The following is a 17833-nucleotide window of genomic DNA, read 5'->3' as shown; positions in this document are numbered from 1 at the left end:
TGAGATTTGTGCAGTACAGTGGTGTGTGTGTGCAATAAGGTTTGGTGACTGTGCTGCACGCGTCAAAGGGCTGGCACCACTGGTTTGAGGTAGGGTGACGGATGGATGTGTTCCAACACATACACACAAGCACGCAGACACACAGGCTAATGTACACATGCACACAAAAGCAGTGCAGACATACAGTATGCATCCATGTTCTCTCTCTCTCTCTCTCTCTCTCTCTCTCTCACTCACTCACTCAGACACACACCCACACACACACACACACACTTCACCCGATAACAAAGGCTAATGCAAGAATAGGCCTCAAGAGGGCAGAGTGAGGGCAGGAGCAAGGCTAAAAAACCATGATTCAGATAACAAGCTTAGTAGAGCTGATCCAGAGAAAACAACAGGTGTATCTGTGCCTGCATCCCTTGGTCTCGACATTGATGAGCCAGCCCAAATCCAGCCACGAGTCACCAGAAAGCCAAATTTGTGGCTGGGACAATGCAGTGGGGCTCTGTACAGCACACAGTCAGGACTACAAGGACAGCTGCATTTAAGGATAAGGCACTATGATAAAGCCGAGGTACATTAAATCCCTGACATTCCTTCTGCTCTGTTACATGGCACTGTGGGACAGGAAACAGCTCTCGGGTGGCCCAAGTGGCTCCCACTCAGCTTGCTCTTGTTGGTTTGTTTTTGGTCCTTTGTGAACTTAAGAAATTTTGTTAAGACAGAAACTGCAAAATAAAAAAACAACAACAAAAAAAGAAAAAAGGGAACATGTCCAATAACTTGTTTTCAAGATACTGGTCACGTAAATCACACTACAGAGCATCTAAAATGAACAAAGACAAGCGTTATGCACAGAGTGCATAAAGAACCTAGCATTGAGGAAGTGGTTTTGTACAGCCGGTCCTCTCAATCTCATTTCTATATACACAAGTAGCAAAACAGATATTTCTTTTGGGGTTTCTTTTTTTCTGTGGCTAAATTCTATTAGTAGTTATCAGTGGGTGGCTACCAAATTATTTTTAAAAAGAACAGACACAACTGCCCTGTGATCCTGTTTTCATAATACATAGAAAGTCCCTTTTGTTTTTTAGCTACATACAATACTCAAATATTTTGTTCAGAACGTTTATCAGTAGTTGGAATGCATGTGGACATAAATCATGCTAAAATTAGGAGGGATAAATGGAAATTAAATCAAAACACAATGATAGCACCATGAGTTTTGGGTAATACCAATTGAAAGTACAGCAAAACTATTTACAAAAGGTGAAGGTCTTGAGTCAATCGATGACTTTGCCCCACTGGGACTGGTGACATGGATTTGAGCTCTGAGCCATCAGTAGTTTGCAAGAGTTGAATTTTCCTTCGAGACAAAGCCTGTCTGTATAGACGGACGGAGACGTTAAGTCATGCCTAGGCAGGAAACATTTAACGGGTCAAATTAGTCCTCCTCCAGCTGCCGCATTGCGATAGAGCACAGACTTATGGGATGACACCACATCCAGAATCTAAGCAGTCGGACACGGAACGCACATTTTGGCCAGAGTATCATCATTTCAGCACTCCCCCACTGACCAGGCTAGATAGGGAGAGCAGAGCATGTCCACACAAGTGCAGGCGGAGACAATGCATGAAAAAGACGGAAACATCTAGACTTACAGAGAGAAAGATATGTGGAGAGTGAGATAGCGAAAACAGGCCAGACAAGGTTGGCCACGCACTCAGACGCTCAAACAGAGGCGTAGGTGTTGCCTGTGGCGCTGCAGTGGCGGATGGTCGGAGTACCGGCAGAGGGGGTTAGGATGTGTTCAGTGTGGTCCTGTGGGGGCTGGGGCAGCGAGTGCAGGACACCTGGCTGGACGACCCCAACCACAGGGTGGGACCCGTCCTCTAGTGCCCCGACCTGGATCACCTGAATCACCTCGTGCTCTGACTTCTCTCGCTTGGCAAGAGGTTCCCCGGATTCCTCAGTGTCGTCTTCTAAGTCACTGTCCATCCCACTCGTTTCATCTAAAACAGGAGAAAGCATCACATTTGCAAAACAGGGGAATAGACTTTAGAGCTCTCTGAAAGGAAGGTTTTCTAGAATACTGGTTGACTTCTCAGGCGATTGTGCCTTATTAATTTTGTCACATACCTTTATCATTGTTAGAGAGGGACAGGGTGTTGAGGCTGTCAAACTGAAAGCAGATGCAAACATCATAATTAGTGGGGGCCATTAGTGGTTCACAGTTTTAATGTCTAGGGTTTGGTGACTAAACAAATTTTATTTTTATTTACTCAACAACAAAATCAAGATAATCAAGATAAAATTATTATTGTGCGCCATTCCATTTCACAACGATGCTCTCATTTTGCCGAGTTACCGACTGAAATTTGTCGAATATAGTTTATATATATAATGTTAAATACATGTTTAGTAGTTTTCAGTGGGTTGTGGCAATGCTCCAATAACATAGTTGATCTTATTTATGTTGATATAATTATTTTTTTTAGCACTATTTAATTATATCTACATTTTAAAAACATTTCCAAAGTCAATGAGAAATTGTGTTAAATAGTCATGATCTCAGTTTTGACCAAAATAATCATGATTATGATTTTTGCTATAACTGAACATTCCTAGTAGTTTTTAATCTAAAAGATAAACTATATTGTAATTAGGTAAAACATCTACACTTGGTTAATTTTATCAACAAATGACTAAACAGAGTTAATTTCTCCCCTGCTGTATATGCACCCACTGCATTGTATCACAGTGGCACTATAAAATACTGGGAAGATAAGATGCCACAGTTATACCTCCCCCATGACACCAATGGGTGTCTCTCCAGTTGCTTGTGCCACACGATGCTCCACAAGGTAAAACATGTACTCATCGTACAGCAGGCGAATCAGGTGGAAGGATCCAAAGCTGGCAGCACTGCGTAGGGTCAGGTCCCTGATCACCATAGAACTGCAGAGACATAAAAAAAAAACATTGTAAGCGTTTTGTCTCTTTAAAACAAAGCTGTGCACCTGTAATCACGTCTCAGCATGGTTGCTTTTTTTTGCAGACCTGTAGAAGGACCACTTGAGCAGGAACTGTCGAGCTGCCCTAGGGAAACTGGTCCTGTGCTCGTAAGGCTTGAGCACCTGAGTGACCACATTTTCCAGCCAGGCCGCCCATTGCTCAAGAGAGCTTTGCTGCTGTAAAGTGGCCTTGAAGTCCTGCTCCAAGTGCTGAACCACTCCCTCCTCACATTGGCACACCCATGATGCCTGCTCCTATGTAGAAAGAAGTGGAGGTTCACACGTGTACAGTGAAAGTAAATATATTCTTTTGACAGAGTATTTATAGAGAAGGAACACATAGAGCTGTTCTGACCTGTACGTTGGCAAAGTCAACACGATTGAGATCACTCAGCATCTGGTTGATCTGTGATGTGTTCTGTAAAACAGCACGTGCCGCCTGAGCCAGGTGGTTCAGAGATGTGTATCTGCGTAGTGTTTGCGCAAAGGCACTAACAGCGGCAATCTGTAAAAAGAGGATACACAAAAGCACAGTTATTACCTAATGTTAGTAGAAAAGGTCACCTGTTAGCTGTTATTAGAAACAGTTAACAGGTGACTTTTACGTGAAGCATTTACACAAAGGTGAACTACCTTGGTCTGTATCATTCTCTGCGGAATGGCATTCATGGCATTATTGAGCCAACCTTCCAGGCTTTTGGCAAAATTGCGAATGGCTTGAGTCAAGGCACCTGAAAAACAAAAACAAAACAGTGAGTTTGTGATGTTATAAGCATTAACACAGCAAACAAGTAAACATGAGAAGCTCACTGGGAATGGGTCTCAGGACATCAGGAATGAGGATCTCCACAAGGGCCTGGTACATTAGATGGTCACACGTGCTCATCCATTTGAGTACAGGCTCGTGTCTGCAAAGTTCCAGTAGCTGTGAACGGGGCAGCCGTGCTTCAATCTCACTCAAACTGCTGAGGGATGAGAAAAAAAACAAAACAGGATAAGTTAAATGCCTTTGAATTTTCTGATCACCCTAAAATGAATTTTACGTTGGCTAATATTTATCTTTAGCAAAACAATGAGAGACTTTGTGGAAGAACAAAAAAAAAGTTACACTGTATTGTCATCAGCTTGACCTCACCTGTTTTCTGTTACAGTGGCACCCTCTACAGAGTCAGGGGGAGAATAACGCCAGAATGTCTGCCACAACTTCTCAATTAGACTGAACTGGAGGTTGACAACCACATCCAGGATAGCCTACAACAAAAGCACATAATAGACAAAACCAGTGAATAGTTTTCATTGGAACTACTTTCTAAAGGAAGAAGATAAACTGCAGTCCCTTTGAAAACTGTCGACGACGAGGTCTGTGGATTTTCCAAAAGAATAATTGTTATCAATTGTCAAGGTCTTTCTTCAGTGCTCAGAGAAGCACACAAATTTCATACACCACCTTTGTATTTATGTGGCAGCAGATATCTCATACATGGACATTTCAAAACCGCAGCACATTAACCCTAAACTAGCTGCATGGCTAGACACCACCTGGGGCATGTGAGGAAATATCATGTATCAACCACAATTCAAATGGATGGTCAGAGTGGTGGCCATTTTTATGTGTACAGTTGTGATTGCAAAGAACCGTGATGGTAAATGAACTTTTCTCGTCTTTCAACCACTCAAGGCGCTTTTAACACTTATTTCTGCATTCACCCAGTCACACACAAAATAACACACACTAATGTCAGAAGCTGCCATGCCACCTGCTCATCGGGAGCTAATCTAATCATCCAGACGCACATTCACACACCGGTGGCGCAGCCTTCGGGAGCAATTTGAGGTTTGACATGTGGACTGTAGGAGCTAAGGATTGAACTGCCACTCTACCTCCTTAAACCACAGCTGCCCCTGTGACTGTTGTAGCTACCTGACTCATTCTATGTCTATGGTCAATGCACAGTGCTGAGCGGCATATTCTATCCAAATGACTATATGTATTTCTATGGGAAATATCCTCTCCATTATCTGTAAACGCCTATCTAGTTCATGGTTGCAAAAGGGTTGTACAACTTATCACAGGGCTCACACATAGAAAGGGACAACAATTTACAGGCAATTTAGAGTCACCAATAAACCAAACCTCCTCCATCTTTGGACTGTGGGAGGAAGCCAGAGAAACCTCAGCCAACACATGGAGAACATGGTTCAAACAGGGAATCCTCTTGCGCTGAGGTGAGTGTTTGTTTCTTTTGTAATTTGATCCTTTAATCATGAGAAAAAGGTGACTGAGATCATAAAGCCTTGGCCATCATCTGTGGATGACCTGATCTTTAGTTTTTCCAGATATTAGGAGAGGTGCTATTTATAACTTCACAAGATGAATAGGAAAATTCTGTTCCAAAATGCCAGAAGCTGGCATTTACGAATTTCTGTCAATATAAACACACATGACCTTTTCCAAAGTTTCCTCACTCTGAATCCAGCCAAAGTTTAAATACATGTTCTTTTTTGCCTGTAAATCTTTAGTTCAGTATTTTCAGTCTTACCAGTATTTTCTCATTAAACATAGCTTTAATAAGATTAAACTAGTACATTGCTGTAATAATAGATATTGGCAGATTAAGGCATATATGGGGGAAAAAAGGGAGAAAACATAGACTCTATTCTAAGAAACGAGAATCTCAATAGAAAAAAGTGGAATAGATTTAGAGGGTGGTGAAATACAGCTAGTCCAGGCAGATCAATAGATGAATGTTCAGTTTCAATGTCTGCATACTCACATTGATGATGTTATATCAATGAATGCTGCAATATTGAAAGGGATTACTTAGCTTTCTTTGCGCACTGAAGAGGAACCCGACCCCCTGTTCCCCCTGCACTCATGTGCCAAAGTGAGCTGTGGTGACATTGCAGTGAATATGAAAAAAAGGCCCTTTATCTAACCTCACAGTGCTCTCTGTAAAGGGACTGGAGAGCTTTCACATCCTCTGGGCTGATGTTCTCTGTATTGCTCTGTCCCAGGTCCAGCTCTACAAAGTCAGGGAGTGCCCGCGATGCATCTGTTGGCGTAATAACAAATTTAATTTGCCACTGCAGAACAATATAAACAACATATTCCGTATATTTGCGTGCTTCCTATGTGTGTATGATTTGCCGACATATAAAAGGGAAAAGCAGCTGACCTAGGAACTGCTGGTGGTGTTGACTCTGTGCAATGACTGTCTGCTCTTCTGCACCAGGAAGGTGCTGGCCTCCACCTGAGTAGTTCTCCCCAGAGCAGCCATCAAACTTCTGCACCGGCTTGAACCTGAAATCGCACAGCACACATTAGTATGTTAAAAACTGCGACTTGTGTCTCAGCAAATACTGCACGTCTGTATGCATGCATCGGTGCCTGCATGTACCTCTGTTTCTGCTGAACAGGTTGCTGTCTGAGGGCCATATACTGCATGTCTTCTTGGAGTCTATTGAGTGGGGAGTCTGGTTTCACACGTATACCATAGTAATGATATTTGGAGTTCCCTCTGCGAGACAAAACCAAAAGTAAACACAAACTGACAGACTGACTCTAAGGTGTACAGAAAAATTCACATGGATGGAAGAGAAGGACAGAAGAGAAGAATGGATAATGCTTTTAGAATATCAGACTCTAGATCAGTGATTGTCAACTAACTGCCCTTGTACCAGCCCGTCAAAGATTCCAGCCCGCAGAGACCCGCGGGGCCGCTGCCAATCTTGTCGGGAAGGGGGCTAAATGACACTACAAAGTTAGGCTATATTTTGGCAAGGGATAAACTGGTATGACAATTTTCAAAGGGTCACATTAACCTCTGACAACAAGATGCCTGATTGAAAATTAGTTTGATGGCTATCCATGAGTCTCCCCTTTAAAAGGAATGCCCACTTTATGCTAATCCCATGCAGGTTTAGCAAAAACCAAGCAGTTTTTTGCACTATACATTTGTTAATCTGGCCTATTCTAAATGGTGTATCTTAATATTTCTGCATACTGGGGTCCCTAAACAGTCATTGCCCAAATTGCCTATGACTGGAAAGCTGAGACGTGTATTCAATCAACCCAATTGTATTTAAGAGTGACGATGTTAGTGCCCATAATAGCCATTTCATTGACCATTTAACATTTATGGATTTTTTTTTATTTTTTAGGACTCACACTGACACTCATACTGTTCACACTGATGTAGGATAATAAAACTAACATTCATTTTGTAAGAATACGAAAATATTAAACAATGACAAGCTATTTAGGCCTAAATAAATTATATATTTCTTATTTTAAAACTCTGCCCCCACAGTGACTGCTTAGAAAAAATTCTGGCTCATGGATAAACGTAGTTGATAAGCACTGGACTAGATGAATGACGACAATAAGAAAAGCCAAGCTAGAATATGTCATTACATGAGAATCTTGATTTTCCTTATCGAAGGAAAAACTAACAAAACAAAAACAAAAGCTAACCTTGTCCCTAGGCGCCTTGTACGGAGTCCCATGAAGATGGAGCGGATGAGTTTGCCAAAAGAGGCTGCATTTACAGGGTCCAGTTTCTGCTCCTGGCAGTGGCGCAGATAATGATTGTAGAGGGTGGATCGTGGTAGACTTACGCCCTCTGCTGTCTCGTAATTGTCCAACAGCCACTGGAGCTACAAGGGAATACATATTTTTTATTTTTATTCAAGAGCTTCGATCACTGATCCATGCAACATGTCTGGAAAGACCTCAGACTGACAGTCGGTAATCTCGATGGGGTAGCATCACACCTCCGCAAAAGCAATTCTATAGCAGCCAGTGGATTTAAAACAATAGTAACAATTAAAAACCGCAACAAAAACAGCAAGCATCAAATCAAACTCAAATGTATACAGAGAGGCAGAAATCTTGCAAAAGTCAAAGCAAGGCAAGGGCAAGCATTCGTAAAAGCAACTTACATGGCTGTTGAGCAGCGAGCTTCTCTGACTGGATAAACCCTCAGATTTTTGGAGCGTCTCAATCGCCATTTCAATCTGATAAACCATGAAGCACAGGACAACAAAATGTAAGAGGGGGAAATAAAAACAAAAGCAAGAGAAAAGAATAAAGAGATGTAGACACATCAGTATCCACTAGCAAAAATAAAGAAAATCCAGAAAGGATCCCAAAGCAAGCATCACTAAACCCAAGCAGTCAAAAAAATCTTTGCATATTTGAGTAACATAGACCGAGTACATCTATCGTGAATAGTTGGCAGAAACACCACCTTTTCAGATTCGACTTGCACAGAGCCACTTATAACTATCATGTGCGGAGAAAAACTCCCAAACAACAACAGAAAGACTAAGGCAGTGTGCCAAGATGATTCATCAACACCTGTACATCAGCCCAAAGAGCTGGTTCGTGCTTCATGGGAAGATGTCTAATTGGGTATTGGCATTCTTACAAACAGCCTAATGTTTAACAAAAATATACAGTATAGCCTAACAAAATGTGATGTGAAGGAGACAACAGACTGTCTACAGAATGATATTCTGATTGTTACTTGTTATTTTTAAAATTAGATTAGCACTATGTCTTAGTACAACTTCATTGTTGTTGAAGGATGGGGATTCTGTGTTTACTGCTTTTGATACATCTCAGGTTCTAGAGATTACATTTTGGGTTTTGTTTTCATACTTGTGAAATAGTTGAGCGGATGAGTGGGGAGGAATACCTCATGTGTAAATAATGCCCATTTATGGGCCCATTTATCTTGTCAAGAACATCACTTAGGCTAGACAAGGGTGAGCCGGTATTTTAAGCAGTTATTATGTCCTTGTACACACTTTGGACATATTTCTCCTCTGCATGGCCATTATTGGATGTTCTAAAATCTCTGACATGACGGATATCCACATAATGTAATGTTAGACGCGGAGCATTATTGGCGGTCAATAAGAAAAATAACTTACTGGGGGGGGGGTTAAGATTATAGCAAACAGAGCAAGGCTCTTGTGCTGCATGCACCAGTTTGTCCAATGCAGGATTCTCAAACCAAAGAGTGTGACTACCAGATGAATGAAGACAATGACATCAGGGATGAAAACAAAGCCCTGCATTACTTGTTCATTAAATATTAAAAGGTTATAACGTGAAAATTGATGGCAGTAGTTAGATCACTGTAGAGATACAGCCTACGCAGCCTCAGCGATAAAACACACGATACACAATCAAGGAGGAGGTGATAATATATAATATATACAAAGCATGTGTACACGCTGAAATTTTGAGAAACATGACACACATATTGAGTTTAAATACGGAACTCTGCTAGAGAGAATAGCTCCCTACATTTTGGATCAAACTAGTGCAGAGAGCAATAAAGTATGACAGAAACAGAGTATCTATGTTTATAGGGAGAGTCTAAATAAAAGCTGTGTGGATCTAAACAGGGAATAGGTAGAACTACACAGTCACTACATACACTAGTCCAATGGTCTAACAACAACAGACAAAATCAGGCAGGCAAAGGTAGGTGAGTGACCCAATTAGTGGGTGCTATACACTTACAGTAGCTGGGGAAGCTCGTGCCGTTTGGGTAGCAGGGTGGGGTCCAGCATTGTCCATGATATAAGCCCCAGGACTGGTGCTGATTACCTGACCCCCCGCCAGATTCATGCTCATTCCTCCACTGCCCCCTCCTCCATTGTTGGTCATGCCATGAGATGTCACCACAGTAGACACTTGTGATGAGCTGCCCTGTGTGTCAAAGTAGCTCCCTCCACTGTTCTGGCTATACAGCTGCGGCTCTGAGTATGAGTACGTTCTTCTGTGCAGAAGAGAAGTTAGCAGTCAGTCAATGTGCCCAAAATAAAACTGAGGCATTTTTATTTATTTATTTTGTCAAAGTATGGAACAAACAGTACATGTGTTAATTATTGTTTGCGTAGGTACAATAAATAACGGTCAAAACAATTCTTAGAATGGGGACAATCCAAAATGTTTTTGCATTTGTTATGGATTGTTTTTCAAAGAAACATCAAATACTTAATTTATATATTTAAATGTTTATATATATATATATATATATATATATATATATTTGGGTCACTCTTCATCAACATTTGGGTAAATGTAACATTCACATATTACTTTGACATAAGCTTCGTACTCAGCTCTTGTGCAGCTGTTTGTTGAACTTATGATTTAGTATTTCTAAGCACTTAATCATCACATGAGAGTTTCCACCAGTCGCTGAGGTCACACAGTATGTGTGTTTGTGTCTCTATATGCACCCATGGCGATGTGCGAGTCTGTGTGTATCACAGTAGGACAAGCACAGCTTGGGCTTGTTAGTCGAGTGTCTTTGTAACCCTATTCCTCAGAGCCAGGGGACCCTGGTGTAGCATCAGCACTTAAAAGACCTACTTCTGGTCATGTTCAGGTGACCGAGCACAATCAAACACATGGCTCAGACCCCTCATAAAAGAAAAAAACAAACACAAGAAACGAATGCACTCCCACCAAACATGTGCTTGTGACATAAATGATGGTTTGAAGAGACTCAAGAGGAGAGAGAACAGGCTGCAGAGACATAGCGCTAATATATGTGGATTGGTTTAAGAGCAGAGCTGGGTTAGAAAAATGACTCACATGTTGCCATTGGTGTAGACGCCACTGTTTTCCTCCACATACTGCACCTGTGCTGGGTAAACATGCTGAACCTGTTGAACAGTCTGGGCCTACGAGACAGATTGCTAGAGTTGTAAATTAATTATTTAATTGACAAAATGTGCATACTGTACTGGGAAATACAAACATGCACACACATGCAGGAGCATTAAGACGCACGCACGCACGCACGCACGCACGCACGCACGCACACACGCACGCACACACAGGCTGGTTGTACCTGTTGCTGGACAGGCACCTGCTGAGTGGAGCCGGTAGGCTGGACAGGCACGGTGGTCTGAAGAGGGACAGTGGAGGTGGAGTCAGCGCCTGCTTCAGGGGTCTGCATGGCGCCTAAATAAGACAGAAAAAACAAAGCATTTTATTTGAAGCTAGATAATGGTCACAACAATTACCAAAAACCAATTCAAGCTACCGGTCTAACTGGCAAAGCCACTTTACATCATCTTAATGCATCATTGACTCAATGCTCACATGGGGCAACACATGTTGAAAACTCAAACAGAGTACGTTCACAAATATGTGGCTAGATTCTTTATTCTTGTTGTTAAATTAGAATTTACAATAGGCAAAAGACCACACATAAATTACTCTTTTGAATTTGAATTTTATAATAACTGGTAAAATAATCAAAATCAGTGGCATCAAGCTCTCTTTACTCAAGCTTTGCATAAAGGACAATAAATCCAATACTTATCCTCATATCTTGTTTATTTCAGGACATACAATATCCCTGAAGATACTAATCTAGGCATAATAGAAAACATGACGTTTCTCCACAAGTTACTAAAGTTTTACCCAAAATCAATGCTACTAAAGCTGTTTAAGAGCAATTCTACCCAAGCACCTGTCTGTGCCTTGTGGTACTTAATGTACTGAGAGCCTCATGCATCAGTGACACATGGTCTTGTCTCCATGTTCACAGCCATAAAACAGGTTAATAATTAACAAAATCCAAATAGATGCTGCTTCTAGTTGCTCTGTCAGTTCCTACTTTTACAGGTCTATCATTTCTTGAGATTGGAAGTCCTGTACTAACAAAAGGCCCCAAGGACAACTGGAAAGTTATCAAATTTTAAGTATCCTTACCAGATAGATTATTAGTAATAAAAGAGCTATAACGCACATTAGAGATTTAGGACCATGTCTACAATACTTAACTAAAACTAAAAGTTAACTTTATTGAAGACGGGGATAAGAGTGTAAAGAGACACCGGTGGTGAACCTGTGTTTGTGAGTTAATAATAGTTTATCTACCATCATCCATTCCTTCCAGGAGAAGGCCACCTCCTCCCCACCACAGTTTCCACGAACAAGCCTCTCTTGGTTAATTAAGCCGGGTCTCCTAACAGCTTCAAATCTCTCCAGGGACAGCCTGCCCCTTCCCTTTATCTTAATATTATACCGGCCTTTTTCTTGGGAAGAAGGCTATCACTTTATTTGTGTTGGGGTGACTAACCTCAAAGTTGGACTAAAGCTGAGTTGATATTTCCGGATGCACTGAGAGTGTGAGAGACAATAAGGCTACAGGAAAAATCTGCTTTTTCTTTAACATAAATACAGGGGCACTGAGATTCATTAGACAACGCTATCCGATTCCAGCATGACTACTTTCAACATCTTGGGAAGAGGGATATGAGTATACAGTATGTACTAACCACTGTCAGACATGTCAGCAGGCTGTTGCTAGACAGGCTGCAGTCTGGCTTGTAGAATACAAACTACTATCCAGTTCAAATATTGATATTCTGTGATTTCAACAATAATACACTATAAAAAATGACAATCAAGTCACAAAAAAAATGACAAACCTATATGATTCAGATATTACAACACAAGCAACTGCTTTATCCTGAAGTGTGAAAGCCATTGGATACAGGCGACCAAAGTGATATAAATGTCAAACTGCACAGTAGGTTTAACTATAGCCTTCAGCTCATTGTATCCCAGTACTCAAAAAAGGACTTGTGACGAGGCAAATGTAGACTTATAATCTACAGTGCAATTTGAAAGCTGCAGTACATGGCCCCAACTGAGCCCACCTAATTGAAGAAAAGAGCCCCTGCATCACAACACACTCTTGTTGCCTCACCCCAACCCCCTCCACAAACTCACGGACACATAGACACACACACTAACACACCTCCTGCCTCACCATTCAGGCACTCCCTTGTGGCCCACTTAAATGCTGTGCTCCACTGAGCAAGTGCAAGCCTACAAAGACACAGAGGAACAAAAGCCACCAAGGAGGGCAACATTTTGCCCTGCGTTTTCTCCCCTCAATTCCTCTGGCTAACATCACAAGAAAGAAATTATTGAGTGCAAGGTTCACGGCCGCAGCCATCAGAAAATACACAGTACCATAATGTTCTGATCAAGGTGGAGTCTTATGGACCGAGTGAAGAAGCAAGAGCTGGTGAACAAGGTTGAAAAGTACACTGTACGCAAAATCTCTCCCTCTCACACATACACAGTACATGCAACCCCAGGCAAGACATGAGCATGATCAGGTGCTAGTACAGCAGGAAAACAAGTGGAGGGAGATGCAATTGGGAGCTGAAGTGGGGGGAGGTATGCAAAGTGCTGCTGAGTTGAGTTTACAGATTATAAAGAAAACTGGGAGTGACTTCTATATTTAAGGACTGCTGAGTTTGATGTCAAAAATGATTGCATCAATGGAATAGTGTTAGCTGTGCCAAAAAAAAGAAGTGCAAAACATAAGTGAAAGTTAGTGTCCAATATTTAATCTGATTATATGACATACATCATGACATAGGTTATAAAGTGAGTCTACCTGTGCCCTGTTATTGCAAAATGTGAGGTTATGAAAGAAAAAACAAGGACTTTTTTAGTCTTGTCTCATCAACTGTATATGTTATTGTGGGCAGGCTGGGGAAAATAACAAACCAAACATGCTGCATTCTGCTAAGCCATGAAAATGGATGACTGAATAATTGAATTAATCAGCCCCTCTTTAAGTGATTGGAAATGTAACAGGATCTAGGCAGCAGGTGGCATGGTACTATTTCTGTTCTACCGGACTACAGGTAAGTGGTAACATGATCTGATAACTAGCAGTTCCCAACATCCTGTTTTCTGTGTGTGTGTGTTGGTAAGGGTGTCTGTGCATTACCCATTTTGGGTTGTGTATGCCAACAGATCCATATATTTACTTTTTTGTGCTTTACCTACAGTATGGGTAAAAATGATACTACTGGTATTTAAATCTAATTGGTTAATTGCTCTGGCTCTGTCAGGCCCACTGGCTACATGAGTACGGTAATTACGGATCCATGGTTCACAACTAGCAATTGAATTGAGAACAAAGTTTAATGGATGACAATGTACATACATTCAAATATTATTTATCATGTGGTGATCACATACACCTAGATGGTCAGGAGTCCCATCACTACTACAGCTGCACAGGTCATCCACTCATATCTCCACACCTGTTCTCTCCCCTAACTCAGAATCAGAGGTTGGAGCTGCAGGAGGAGATCCAATGGCCTAAACTAAGTCTCTCTACTTTTATGAACCAACTCACAGGATTAAGGATCCTAAAATGCAAGTTTACTATTCTATTGTGAGGGAAGTGAATATAGCATATTTGATTTAAGTAGATAGACTGAATGTATTTACCCAACTTGAGTGAGCCTAAAATCAATCTGGCAAAATAATAAAATGTTCTAACGACTATGCATCTTCTCTCCCTAGACAGTGTCACGATGGGTTGAGTACACTCATACTCCTTACATTTCTTGCGCAACTAGATAAAAGATGCACACGCTTAAATCACATGTGTAATCTTTTAACTGTTTGTCAATAATTATATCTGTATTGCAGAAGCGGTGGATACATATTGACGTTATCAGCCCAGTTACAGAATATGCAATGCAGAATAACGAGGTGATTCGGGTGGAAACGGGTAGTAATATTGAGGTATTTTGTTAAATCGGGCAGGTGTTTTTTTCCTGAAAGCTGAACCACTGCAGAACTTAGCCTTGTGTTATCAAGATAGCTTATCATAACCATCTGATGCCACAAAGAGGGCAGATGGAGAGCTAGCGAGGCTATCTTGCTCCCTAAGACAAAAGGGAAAGTAATGGCTTAGCTATTGTCAATAGCAGTTAGTGTATGGAGAGCTAGCTCACATCACTTTCTATTGCTCATCAACGTTATTGATTTTGTATGACCAACAAGATTTGAAAACATAAACTTGCAATATCACCGTAACACTAGCCACAAAAAAGGGCTACCAACAGGCATTGTAAGAGGCTGGCGTTAGCAACCTAGCAACAACAGACACCTGCTCCTGCTCCAGCTGACCAGCTAGCATCGGAGACTAGCCCAAACCTACGCTACCACCCAGCATGGTAAGTTTAAGCAAAGGAGTTACATTGAAAACCCGTTAATGCCACAATGACCATCGTTTAGTTCAGTTTTAGCCACAAAGCACCCTTTGATAGGACACAGCTTAGCTCATAGCTAGCGGACAGGACCCCTCACAGCTGTGGGTATCTACAGGCAACGTTAGCAAAGCAGGCTACCACGTCACAAAGAAACACCCTCGCTAGCAAACTACCCCAGCTATTCACCGAGCCTTCCTTCAGCAGCAGACAAAACATAAAACCACAGCCTTAATATTTCCTTCATACAATTACCCATTGAAGCGAGGAATTATCTAAAAAAAATAGTAAAAAATGTATTCAAACCTGAGCTGTGGACTGGTTGATGAAGATGAGGATGGTGGAGGAGGTGGTAATGATGGAGCGAGAGGTTGTTGTTGGTGGGTTACAGTCGCCAGGACTACGGTGACTATGGCGCTGCCTCACTGGGCAACAGTTGCTATAAAACTCACCGGGAGCGCGCAACCTTACCAGGCAGGTGGGAGGAGATTAAAGCGCACTTAATAGAGTCTTTAGGGAAATAAAATCACACCGAAATATATGTTTGAATATATTATTAGGAATTTTACAAGGCTGGGCAATTCTACACGAGTCCATGCTCGAGACTTTTTTTTATTTTTTTTAATCCAAGAATGAATAACATGTTATAGGATGTTGAAATAAGGTCAGGAATTTGTTTCTGTTATGGTGCTTTTGGGTACAAAGACAACGGTTGTAGGTAGGCTATTATCTCTAAACAATACAAATCTGTATTACTATTTTATAAGTACTTTAGCCTTCCATCAGCTGGTGCCCTTAAGTTTTATGAACGCATAACAATGATCCAGGATCCTCATAATGTAGTTTTAGAATAACTTTTATACTGTCATAATTATGATATATAGCCTATACCTACGATTCACGGTGATGCTTGTGCTTCTTTTTTAAAGTGATTTCGTTTTCTGCTGCAATGATATAGGATTCTTGCATTGTGATGATGACAAGCTTATTCATGTTTCGTCCAGAGGGAGGGCAACACCAAGGTTTGGTTATGGTGTAATAGGCCAATAGGCTGTTATTTGTACACTGGGGGTTACAGGCCTGTCATCAAGTCCTTCCACAAAGAGCAAAATGTGTCCCTAGGTCTTTGTCTCAGTCTTAGCAACAACTGGGTGTTGCCTTTTCAGCCACAAATATTTTCTATAATTTCCCAAATCTCGCACTCATACACACCTCCAGTGTTTTAAATACAGAAGAAGAAGAAGATGAAGATGAAGAAGAAAAAGAAGAAAAAGAAGAAGAAGAAGAAGAAGAAGAACTCCTTTATAAATCCTGCAAGGGGAAATTCAATTTTTTCACTCTTATTATTCACGTTACATAAGGCCATAATCATTTGCATTAATTCAGTCATGCATAATCCTTATACAAAATATGGCAATTAGGATGATAAAGGATTGTAAAATACCTCACTTTGGTCTAAACATTTCTTATTTCTCAGATTTGAGAGCTAAGCAAATCACATAACATTTTACCCAAATGAAAACCAGACTTGTTTTCTAATTTCCCACCTAATGTGGAAAGGATAAGAGTAGTGGTTAGGGCTGAAAGAAGAATGGTGCAAAACTGGTAACAATCACTTAAAATTAATGCAGACTGAATTATTGACCTGTTATACATCGGAGTTTGTGTGTGTGAACAAGATAGGCAGTGTCTGTTTTCATGCAGATGGCTGGATAGGCTAAGGGTGAATACCATTCTTCTGTGCTGTTCTGTGTATTTATTAACAATGCTCTTTAATTTTGCCATTATTCTCAATGTCTTACTTTGCTATTGGAAAGACCCTCCTAATGAATGTGCCTTTCTGAATTGTTAAATCGTATCATTAAAGGTGTTACTTGACCATGTTAACAACTGCCTCAGAGCTTTTGACCTTGTTTGATTCTCAACCTCAGGCCCGCCTCTCACAGATTTGGAACATTCATGCATAAGTGGAGGATATTGTAAGAAAAACAACTGACGTGAATATCTATAAAATGACTAAATATAAAGCAAGTTAAAACATTTTACGACAAGGCACATACTAAAAAACATGCAGAACTTTAAAATTGTTAACGGTGACCAAACAAAGCCAGCATTGTTAAGTGGCTTCCTACTGCATACACAGAGATTTACCAACCACCTGTGTTCACTGCGCAGCACTTTTTTTTGGTTAGCAGTACTAAACAGATGCTTTTTGGAAAAGCTGTTGTTGTTGCTAGGCAACTACTAGAACCACTATCTGAAGCATGACACTCTTACTAAAATTATTATTTTCAAGTAAAACAGTTTGTCCTTTCAATTTCAAAAAAGACAAAAAAAACACTGACTGGTGCCTGCTGGACAGACTTTCATAACAATTTCTTTCAACTTTTGATTAATGCAAGCTTTCTTGCCCTCCAGAATTTCAGTGATATTCATGCTGCTACCATATAGAAGTTGCTCTGTTGTGTCTTTTAACATTGTCATGTTTTGTTTAACGCAAATTCAGATATAGAGATACTGACTGTAATAGATTAAATTTGTTCATTGTGGCCTGAACTAATGTGATTTAAAAACTGCTCAACAGTAGTATCAACAAATTTTTAGAAAACCACACAAACGGTTTGTTGTGTCATTTTTGAAAGCCGCAGATATATTAGTATATCATTGGTGTTGCTTTTGAGTGACAGAACATCAATATCAGGGGCTTTTGGGTGTTGGTATTGTAACCTTGTACTGTAAATAATCTGTGTGG

The 17833-nt window shown here is 40.8% G+C and overlaps 1 protein-coding gene across 1 annotated transcript; it reads right to left on the bottom strand.

The window, feature by feature from the left end:
- Positions 1-1259: 1259 nt before the first annotated feature.
- rfx3 (regulatory factor X, 3 (influences HLA class II expression)) lies at positions 1260-11000 on the bottom strand (the record flags this gene model as incomplete). Its single annotated transcript, XM_083929214.1, has 16 exons — positions 1260-2013; positions 2141-2183; positions 2806-2959; positions 3062-3270; positions 3371-3520; positions 3649-3746; positions 3826-3980; positions 4151-4266; positions 5953-6068; positions 6192-6316; positions 6414-6533; positions 7490-7671; positions 7957-8031; positions 9551-9809; positions 10634-10716; positions 10878-11000. The coding sequence occupies 16 exons, from the start codon at positions 10998-11000 to the stop codon at positions 1733-1735; spliced, it is 2289 nt and encodes a 762-aa protein (XP_083785340.1). The 3' UTR covers positions 1260-1732.
- Positions 11001-17833: the final 6833 nt, after the last annotated feature.

The sequence above is a fragment of the Echiichthys vipera genome, assembly GCF_963691815.1.
Source record: "Echiichthys vipera genome assembly, chromosome: 16".
NCBI lineage: Eukaryota > Metazoa > Chordata > Actinopteri > Perciformes > Trachinidae > Echiichthys > Echiichthys vipera.
Note: the sequence above shows the minus strand (reverse complement) of the source record. Positions and strands in the feature narration are given on the sequence as shown.